Source organism: Anarrhichthys ocellatus, unplaced genomic scaffold (genome assembly GCF_004355925.1).
Source record: "Anarrhichthys ocellatus isolate YVR2014 unplaced genomic scaffold, GSC_Weel_1.0 scaffold1428, whole genome shotgun sequence".
NCBI classification, from domain to species: Eukaryota; Metazoa; Chordata; class Actinopteri; order Perciformes; family Anarhichadidae; genus Anarrhichthys; species Anarrhichthys ocellatus.
The window spans coordinates 1,256-11,275 of NW_022281402.1; the positions used below are offsets into that span (position 1 = coordinate 1,256).

The 10,020-nt window shown below is 44.9% G+C and overlaps 2 protein-coding genes across 3 annotated transcripts; one reads left to right on the forward strand and one right to left on the reverse strand.

The window, feature by feature from the left end:
* Positions 1 to 1,335: 1,335 nt before the first annotated feature.
* On the reverse strand, positions 1,336 to 5,544 carry pex7 (peroxisomal biogenesis factor 7). Of its 2 annotated transcripts, none has more exons than XM_031839237.1 (6): positions 5,507 to 5,544; positions 4,534 to 4,664; positions 3,343 to 3,400; positions 2,994 to 3,144; positions 2,824 to 2,901; positions 1,336 to 2,735 (listed from the first exon to the last, which is right to left on the reverse strand). In XM_031839237.1, exons 2-6 carry the CDS (start codon positions 4,640 to 4,642, stop codon positions 2,583 to 2,585), a joined length of 549 nt encoding a protein of 182 aa, XP_031695097.1. In that variant the 5' UTR covers positions 4,643 to 4,664; positions 5,507 to 5,544; the 3' UTR covers positions 1,336 to 2,582. The 2 variants fall into 2 exon arrangements, with proteins under 2 accessions (XP_031695097.1, XP_031695096.1); XM_031839236.1 differs by having other exon boundaries at positions 5,399 to 5,525.
* Positions 5,545 to 5,818: 274 nt separating this feature from the next.
* bub1 (BUB1 mitotic checkpoint serine/threonine kinase) lies at positions 5,819 to 9,978 on the forward strand. Its single transcript, XM_031839238.1, has 10 exons — positions 5,819 to 5,957; positions 6,097 to 6,156; positions 6,680 to 6,821; positions 6,896 to 7,092; positions 7,232 to 7,272; positions 7,360 to 7,439; positions 7,524 to 7,573; positions 8,462 to 8,640; positions 8,758 to 8,876; positions 9,489 to 9,978. The coding sequence occupies exons 1-10, from the start codon at positions 5,935 to 5,937 to the stop codon at positions 9,855 to 9,857; spliced, it is 1,260 nt and encodes a 419-aa protein (XP_031695098.1). The 5' UTR covers positions 5,819 to 5,934; the 3' UTR covers positions 9,858 to 9,978.
* Positions 9,979 to 10,020: the final 42 nt, after the last annotated feature.

Genomic DNA, 10,020 nt, shown 5'->3' on the forward strand with positions numbered 1-10,020 from the left:
GAGAGAGAGAGAGAGAGAGAGAGAGAGAGAGAGAGAGAGAGAGAGAGCTCCACAGCTTTGTAACTAAGTCTGAAAAATAAAAGTTACTTCTGTAACTACGTCTATTTTAATAATTTTTGATGCTATAATCAGATAACACTTGTGAGATTGTTCAGATGGGTAAATATTGTGTATATGTTGCTGGTTAATATACAGTGGGTACGGAAAGTATTCAGACCCCTTTAAATTGTTCACTCTTTGTTTCATTGCAGCCATTTGCTAAAATCAAAAAAGTTCATTTTATTTCTCATTAATGTACACTCAGCACCCCATCTTGACAGAAAAAAACAAATGTAGAAATTTTTGCAAATTTATTAAAAAGAAAAACTGAAATATCACATGGTCATAAGTATTCAGACCCTTTGCTCAGTATTGAGTAGAAGCACCCTTTTGAGCTAGTACAGCCATGAGTCTTCTTGGGAATGATGCAGCAACCTTTTCACACCTGGATTTGGGGATCCTCTGCCATTCTTCCTTGCAGATCCTCTCCAGTTCCGTCAGGTTGGATGGTGAACGTTGGTGGACAGCCATTTTCAGGTCTCTCCAGAGATGCTCAATTGGGTTTAGGTCAGGGCTCTGGCTGGGCCAGTCAAGAATGGTCACGGAGTTGTTCCGAAGCCACTCCTTTGTTATTTTAGCTGTGTGCTTAGGGTCATTGTCTTGTTGGAAGGTGAACCTTCGGCCCAGTCTGAGGTCCAGAGCACTCTGGAAGAGGTTTTCTTCCAGGATCTCTCTGTACTTGGCCACATTCATCTTTCCTTCAATTGCAACCAGTCGTCCTGTCCCTGCAGCTGAAAAACACCCCCATAGCATGATGCTGCCACCACCATGCTTCACTGTTGGGATTGTATTGGGCAGGTGATGAGCAGTGCCTGGTTTTCTCCACACATACCGCTTAGAATTAACACCAAAAAGTTCAATCTTGGTCTCATCAGACCAGAGCATCTTATTTCTCATAGTCTATGCGGGCTTTCATACGTCTTGCACTGAGGAGAGGCTTCCGTCGGGCCACTCTGCCATAAAGCCCCGACTGGTGGAGGGCTGCAGTGATAGTTGACTTTGTGGAACTTTCTCCCATCTCCCTACTGCATCTCTGGAGCTCAGCCACAGTGATCTTTGGGTTCTTCTTTACCTCTCTCACCAAGGCTCTTCTTCCACGATTGCTCAGTTTGGCTGGACGGCCAGGTCTAGGAAGAGTTCTGGTCGTCCCTAACTTCTTCCATTTAAGGATTATGGAGGCCACTGTGCTCTTTTCTAGATGCTTATATTAGTAGTCCATAGTTGTGTTTGGAGTGTGTAAAAAGTGACTTATATGATAGTGTTGCCCATACGTTGCTGTTTAATCCGGTAAAAAAAATGTACAAATCCACAATTTTGGCGAACAATAAGTCCATTTTCCAAACAATATTTTCAGGGGGGCTGAGCCCGAGAGCCCCCAAATTCGGGGGCATCATGTGCAAGAGGTTTTAAGCATCAAACACAACCTTTCATTATTAAAGACTACTTTATTATTTAACTAAGCAACCAATCTACTTCCTGTTTACACCAGCACCCACGCGCATGCCCAGTGTACGTGGAGAGTCCCGGGATATTGGTTTTCAGGCGTGCTCGTCTGGACGGAGATCATTTAGAAAACGATGCTGAAACGCTGTGTGGACGGAGATCGTCCTGTTTTAAGACGTACTCGTGTGGGTGGAGCCTCAGTCTGCCTGGGTGTGTCAGGGGCTGAGGTCCAGGGTAGTTACAGGAATCTACATTCCAGCCAGAGGGCTCCACCCACTCCTGCAGGAGAGCTTTGGCATCAGGTGTGGGAGGAGACACACCTGGAGCCGATCTCCTCGTCAGCGAGGTGAATAACTGTGAAGCAGGAAACTGATCAGAGAGACCGGTTAGCTGTCTAGCGGCCCGGCTGAGCTACTTTATATGTTCTAGTTGTGTGATGGAGCTCTGGACTGAGCCAGGTTTCTGTTGTACTACTTGGAGTGTGTTTAATTAAATACCCTGAGAACCTGCAGACCTGCCTCTGACTATCTGTGTCCTCCGTACCTTCAGACTGCACCAAGCTGCTTGGTTATTAATGAGGTGATGTGAACAACCCTCCAATCAACAGACTAAATAACAGCAGTTAGCTGAGCATAATGGGACATTTCCTGCTCTCTAAAGAGCATGAACGCTATCATCTCTGACGCCAACTAGTTGCTCCGTGTATGCAGATAATAACAAATATTAATAATAGAAACTTCATTTATAAAGTGCTTTTCATCCACCAAATAACTAAACTCATAATAAGATGAGAAGGCTGACCGGCTCTGTGTGAAACCTTCTTTCTTTACATAACAATGAAGGAGCTGACTCTGAAGGTCCTGAAGCAAGAGGAGGAGCTTTAAAATCACCAGCAGAGCAGAGCCACCGTGTTAGAGCTGCAGCGCCACCTTGTGACCAGACTACACAACTGTTCCCACTCTGACACGGGATTCCATCTAAACCCGGTGCAGAACCGGAGGTTGTCTCCTGGTCCTTCCCTCCTTTCTTTCCATCACTCCCTAAAACAATGAATCCCTACAGCTCATGTTGCGTGCGTTCCCACCTGAGGCTGAAGCAAAGCATCCTGGGATGTGAGGCGACCAGATGGTGCTGTAGATGACCCCTTCATGACCCCTGAGCGTGGTCAGCGATTGGCTGAGAGCCGGGTCCCACTGCAGGAACGAACAACACACAGACATTCATTTAAAAAACACAGCGCCGAAAGAACGGAAAGTCCAAAAAAACAGAACGGAAACTCACCACTTTGGCTGTTTGATCCCACGACCCAGAGACGATGAGGTTCTCTCCTCTGGTTTGACTCCAGTCTACAGAATACACCTTCACACACACACACACACACACACACACAGAGTCACACACTCAGCATCCTCCCCCTCATGTTTCCTCCGTCGGTGGAGGAGTCGTCTCACCTCTTGCGTGTGCTCTTTGGCCACCCTCAGCGGAGCGTCCTGATTGGCCGTGTCCCACAGCTGCAGGCTGCCGTCCCCGCCTCCGGCGACCATGAGATGCTCGTTGGCTTCGCTCCACGCCACGTCGAACAGACCGTCACCCCACTCCCAGCTAACACACACACACACACACACACCTGTGTCATCGTATTGACTCACATTTATGAATGAATCAGGGATTGTTGCAGATGATCAATCCTTCATTTCACAGGATAACAGTTAAAAGACAAACAAATGAAACTACAAATGATGTTGAGAGAGAGCGAGAGAGAGAGAGCTGAAGGAAGGTAAATAAAGAAGCAGACTCTACCTTCGGACTACAGCGACCCCCGTCTCCGTCTCATCCAGGACCAGGAGAGAGCCACAACCTACAAATACACAAGAACTAAGTGTGACTTTTAGATACAGCAGACAAAGAAAGAGTCTCTGAACTCTACTGGGCTGAACAACGTTCCTCCAAACACGCTCCCTCATGGAGCTGTGATGGTGAGGGCTGTCTGGGTGTCTGTGCTCTCTGCGAGTCGATGCTGAAGCAAAGAAGAAACTACGATGAGCTGTGTGTCTTTGTGTCTTTCCTCTACAGTAGGCCGGAGTATCACGATATGAAGGTCACAATTCGATAACTTGCGATACTGTAAGTAATTAGTTTAATCTAATGTAAGCAGAGCTGTCCCTGAATCATCCAACATTACAGCACCACTCTGCGAGCTGCTGTCTGCTGCCAATCTCTGCATGTAAACTATTAACTAAAACCAAAACAGTATCACAAATATTGACACACTTAAGTCGAGCATTGTTGTGTTTTGTGACACTGTATCATCTCTCAAAAGCACTATTGATTATTAATAGTTAAGATGCAGAGATTGGTGGAAGACGGCTGCTCAGACTGCACAGAAAGTGGCGCTTTGATGTCGGATGTTACAGCGACTGTGATGAACGTAAATGCAGATCTCACAGTCCTGGTTGCATGAAAAACTTAACTTAATGCATATCTTGATGCGTTCTTTCTACGAAGACAGTTTTTCTAAAATTTGATTTAAAAACCTCAATATGTCGCCTCCGTTACAGTGTTGTAATACGTTGACCCATAACTCCTGCATCATAACACGAGAGAAACACTGACACACTCGAGAGTAACCATATTTTCTTACACTCCTCAGAGCTTCACAGTGAAACGTTTCTGCACATCAGGTCCTCATTTCCAGCTTATCAACATAGAGAGCCATGCAGAGGCAGAACCAGTATCTTAAAACCAGTAGAAACCAGTCGGCTGTGAACATGAAGGAGGCGTTTCAGTGACCAACAAAAGGTGATCTAAATGGAGTCTAACTAGATGTAATTAGATTCAGATCTGATAAGCAGATGTTGGATTATGAAACCGTGCTGTATGTGTGTGTCATTTATCCAGATGTGACTTTAATTTGTCACCATCATGTCTCTGATGTCCACATGTGTGTGTCCCACGGAGTGTCTGAACAGGTCGTAACAGCAGCACACTCACCAGCGATGCCGTAGTACTGGGAGGCGGCGCAGGCCAGTCTGTTGGGGATGAACGGAGACACCTCCACAGCGTAGCCATGACGGGCCGGACAGCGAAACACCTTCTCCATCAGCAGCAGCTGCTGCAGCCGACTGGGGAGGCAAGTCCAGCACGACGAGGAGAGGAGGGAGAGGACAAAGACAAGGACGTTATGAAGCCATACGTTTACTTCTACAGCTGCTTCCTGTGGACGGAGAACTAGTCCAACTATGCACTAAAATGCCAACATGTTGGTAAACAAACATATATTTAAAGTCTGTTCTCAAGCTCATAGCTTATCAGTTTGTCCCACGTCACATAAGTCCTTTATGTCTTATTATTGACTTTAATGTCCGTTTGGTGAATAAACTGAAACGATTCAGATTATCAATACTAAATCATAAATCCACTAATACATTATGATGTATTATTATTAAGCTACCCAGCAGAATATAAAGTAAAATACTTTTCAATGTAAATAAAATGAGCTCCATGAGCTCAATAATTATAATACAGTAATATAATATATATTCTGAAATGTGCCATTCTGCATAATAAGTACTTTAACTATATTTTGATGCTGATGCTTTGAATGCAGGACTTTTACTCATAACAGAGTATTTGTACACTGTGGTAGCATATTAGTACTTTTACTGAAGTAAAATACCTGAGTACTTCTTCCACCACAGTTTAAATATATGTTTACGATAAACGTATGTCTCTTTATGATGTTTTACATCTCATATGGTAGCTGAAGTACTCTAAAATAGAAAATATAAGGTAAAAAATGACCGCAAAACCACCGGATCACATTAAAAACCGACTCAGAAAACCGTTAATGACTCACAGATGAAACACGACCACTTTCAGACCCCACCGTAACGTCGAAACGTTAAAACAACCGGATAACGATTCATAAATCCTAAAGAAGAAGACGTTCAGAGCAGCTCTTCACCTCCTTCACGTGTCATCCACTTCCGTGTTTTGATCAGCTGATTCAACGTCCACGTGACACGGACGCGGACAAAAATATTGTGTTACGTGAAAATAAATTGCAAAACATCATTATGTCACATTTTTTATTTGTCTTGATATAAAACACTACAAAAAAAGGTTGTTACATTTTCATTTATTTTATTTTATTTATTTTTATTTGAGTATTTTTTGCACCGGAAATACGTCACACTTTGGGGGGCGTGATTTTAGAATCACCGTCAAATCCTCGTGTTGCTATTGGCTGAGCGCGGAATTTAAAATGTACCGTTAGTGGTACCTTCAGCGCGAGAGAAACAAACCTAAACGATGAGCGGAACTGATCCGTGAAACAATCGACCCGATAGATGTCGAACACAACACAACAAAAGGACTTTATTTAAATACATAATGGATATTCCCTCTTATTTACAGTAAGTCAGCGCTATCCGGTGTTAGCTTCATGCTAGCTAGGTTAGCTTTGTTGCTGTCGTCGAATTGCAACTTATTTACGAACTAACACAACCGTTCCTCGTTGTTTCTGCTCTCCTTTAATTGTGTGTATTATTTCAGACACTTTGAGAGCAGACTGGGCTCGTACACGGGACACGACCCTCTGGACCCGTGGGACAAGTGAGTAGAACCGGTTAGCATTAGCTAGCTAGCTCTGGTGTTTGTTGGGGAACGTTGGGAACGTTGTTTGTGGAGGAAAGAAATATCAGTTGAGGAAAAGTACAAGTTTGAGGTACCTTTACTTCATTTTTTTAGTTGGTTAATTTAATATCATTCTATTTTATTGTGTATATAATATGCATTTTTTATATTTCTTTACTCTGTTATTTCTCTTGTCTGAGGTTGAATGTTCTAACAAGAGTAGATATTAAAGTCTGTGTGTCCTACAGTTTGTTTACCTGCGATATTCTTTAATTGAAGATGTTCACAAGATGCACAGCTCACAGTTTACTTTCAGAGCTCGTTACAGTCTCATGTACCTGGAGGTGGAGTCTCAGGTGGAATGGTGACTTCATGGTGCTCTTTCCTTATTTTCCTTATGTTTAGGCAAACTGTCATCCCCGTATGATCTTCCCACCTATTTATGTGCAATCAGGTGAATAAGGTACGTGACTGCACGCCTCTCTTGCCGCTCTATTCCCAGGTTCGTGGAGTACCTGGAGCAGAGATCACCAGCAGACGGAGGCAGCGGGATGTCGCAGGTGTTCGACACTCTGGTTCAGAGGTTTCTGAATGTCGAGCAATACGCCAACGACATCAGATACGTGAACCACTGCATCAGATGTGTAAGTGTCACTGAGATGTTGTCCAGACTAAAGGCCTCACATGAGCGTCTCATCACTGCGTCTCTGCATCACAGGCGAGTTATTACTCGGACCCCGTCGCTCTGTACACTCACGTGTTCAGTAAAGGTGTCGGCACCACGACCGCTGCCTTCTACGTGGCCTGGGCTCAGCAGTGTGAACAGAGGGGGATGAACGACCAGGCCGAGGCCGTGTACCAGAAGGCCACGGAGAACCGAGCCCAGCCAGCCGACACCGTCCTCGGTGAACACGGGTAACGATAAATACATTACTGTGTTTATGTTGGCCGCTCTCTCTACCAGGAGTTACATAGTGGTTTGAGTGTGACTCGTACAGTCACTAACATGCTCAACAATAACTTCAATGTGCTGAAAAGTAAATCTGATCTGCAGGCAGTTTCAGACGAGAACCAGAAGCCAGACACCAGTATCCGGTAAGTGTCTCATCCACGTCCTTCTCCGTCTGTTGATATTTATGTTTAATATATAAATATTTATTCAATATATTTGTTTCTTAAAAGCTGGGAGTCAAAACCCGTTGCAGAACTCCCTCTTAACCAATCAGATGTCCTCTCACAGAGAGCCGGCAGCTGCAAACAAGGCGAGTGTCTTTGGTCGTCAGTGATGATCGTTTAATATCAATACGATGTTCAGATCCATCGCTAATCCTCGCCCTCTGTTACAGGACTCTGTGGACTGTCCCGCTAACCCACCGGCGTATAGAACCGTCATAACGTGAGTCACCTTTCATGGTTTGTGTGTAAAGTTCTGCAGGTGTTCGTGTCTCTGAAACACTAAACACTGAAGCTAGAGAGTCAGTCTTCAGATGACACTAAAACACATGAAAACACGGTTAAACATGCAGATGGAGGCTCTACACGTTATAAAACTATTCACATGTTTCAGCCTCTCCTCTCCGTGTTCACTTCCTGTAGTTCAGTCAGAGTGTCTCCTTGTTGTCACATGACTGTTGGTCTCAGATGAATCAATCATGACGTCATAGTTTCACACTTTAATGTTTTTACACAATCTGGTTAAAGTGAACTCTTTACTAGAGGAGACATTTATAATGAGAACATGAAGAATAAAATGTTGTTGATGGAATATAATAATTGAAGGCTTTGTTTCGGAACCGTGCGTCACACACGATGTGTTCAAGGACCGTCGGATAGATGAAACTCTGACGATAAAGACCGTTTTTACAGCTTCTGGCTGATGAACAGTGAAGTTTTGCGGATTGTTTAAAAGAAAACATGCTTTTCCATCCTGCTGGTTGGTTTTAAGGGTTCAGAGGATTAAAGCTAAAAAAAAATGTCGCGCAAAGGACGATCAAGTTGGTGACGCTGAGCAAAGTTATCACACTTACGCTCTACAACTGAAGCTAGATTACAACGTGTTCAGATAAAAGGTGAATGCAGCCGTGCATCCTGGTACATGTAGTCACTGAGGAGTCATTCACTGCTGATTAGACATCCACTCAAAGAGGTGGTGACTTTCCTTCAGAGGGTGCTTCTCCTGATTGTCAGAGGCACAGCATGTGGACTGTGTGACGTGCTGCATAAATACGTGTCCAGCCGAACTATGAAACTGATACCATCTGACGTGTGTCGTCCTCCTCCTCAGAGTCTCTCGCTCTGAGACTTCAGGGACGATTCCCTCGAGCTCCGGTGTTCACACCGTGCCGGCGTACACGAAGGAGGTGCTCGTGTGTGAGGGATCTGAGCTCTGCTTTGAGGAAGTCCGAGCAGCAAAATACTTCCAGAAGCTGAAGGAGAAGCAGGCGATGGACAGGCGAGAGATGAGTAAGCTGATGCTTTATGAATTAAACTGCAGTGGGAAAGAAATAAACCTGCTGTGATGTCATTTAAGATTAAAAACAAATTTCACATACTGCTAAATGAACTCAGTTCTGTTTCCAGTGGAGACGATGATTATGAAGCAGGAAGAAGGCATCCTGAGCATTAAAAGTACTTTGGAGAAAGCGAACCTTGACCCAGAGGCGTGTGGAGGTTTAACCAGCGAGCTGTCACTGCAGAGGGTGAGACTGAAGCATGTTTGGTTCTTATTCGTGTTGTTGATGAGCGCTTCATCTGAAGATAAAAGACTTTAAGTTATGCATTCATGTCGTATCAGAGTCATCGTACTTCTGAGTTTCTGACCTCTGACTCGGGTGCAGATGGGACACTTGGATATGTCTGAGTTAAAGGGACAGTAGTGTGTTTGTATGAGGTTCTTCTCCACAGTCAGGGTTCTACTACAGGAGATGAGTTTATAGAACCAGACAGGAGAACATGTAATCTCTACAAAGACACCAGACTCCTTTCCCTGAAACACTGATTCTACCTCTCAGGACACAGGAGCTGCTGCTCTACTGCTGCCTCCATCTGTTACTGTGTTGTTGTGTCTAGTGTTTTAAAAGTTTTATTCAGATTCACTAAAAGTCACACAAACTCACTAACAGATGGAGGCATCAGTAGACCAACAGCTCCAGTGTCCTGAGAGGTAGAATCTGTTTTTATGTATGGAGTCTGGTGCTGTGGAGAAACCTCCAACAACCCCGCTTAAAAAAATCCAAACTATCCCGTCAAGTCAGCCAGAGACCTACAATCTGACGTACGTGAAACACCGACCTTTGTTTCCTTTGCTGCAGCTGTCTCTAGTAGAAACGGCCACCAGTGTGAACCCTGATCCTACCCAGCAGCCCTCTGGGCGTCCTGAACCCTCAAACCGCCCGACCAACAGGCGCTCTCTGGGCTTGAGATTACACGATGAGTCGACCTTCGTCCAAGAGGCCTCTGCCGGAGCCGCTGGCGCTGTGAGCTCGGTGGCTTCCCATCATGCCCCTCACCTGGCTGACAGGAGCGTTCATTTACAACCATCTGCACCGACGTCGGCGTCCACGGACCAGGCATCTTCTGTTCAGACCTGGATGGTTGAGTCCCAGTCGGTCCAGCAGACCGCCGGTCTCGGTCGGGACGATCTGGTTCACCCTCAGGAGCTCAACGATGTACACCAGTGAGTAGCTTCTAAACTGGACAGCTGCATGCTGGTGCTCTGAACCAACAGGAAGTCAGTTATTGTAACTGGGTTTATTATTCTTACCAGGCGACAACCTCTGATTCTGACAAGTGAAGCCAAAGCTTCATGTGTTAAAGCTGCATCCTCTCTAGTGTCCACCAGGG

Excerpts from the sequence above, each read along its gene's own strand:
- pex7 (XM_031839237.1), bottom strand. The coding sequence starts at position 4,642 with ATGGAGAAGGTGTTTCGCTGTCCGGCCCGTCATGGCTACGCTGTGGAG. Across the intron at positions 3,401-4,533 it reads CCAGTACTACGGCATCGCTG|GTTGTGGCTCTCTCCTGGTC; the intron begins GTGAGTGTGCTG and ends GTGTATTTGTAG. Across the intron at positions 2,736-2,823 it reads GGGATCAAACAGCCAAAGTG|TGGGACCCGGCTCTCAGCCA; the intron begins GTGAGTTTCCGT and ends TCGTTCCTGCAG.
- bub1 (XM_031839238.1), top strand. The coding sequence starts at position 5,935 with ATGGATATTCCCTCTTATTTACA. Across the intron at positions 6,157-6,679 it reads CCTCTGGACCCGTGGGACAA|GTTCGTGGAGTACCTGGAGC; the intron begins GTGAGTAGAACC and ends CTCTATTCCCAG. Across the intron at positions 7,093-7,231 it reads ACCGTCCTCGGTGAACACGG|GCAGTTTCAGACGAGAACCA; the intron begins GTAACGATAAAT and ends TCTGATCTGCAG.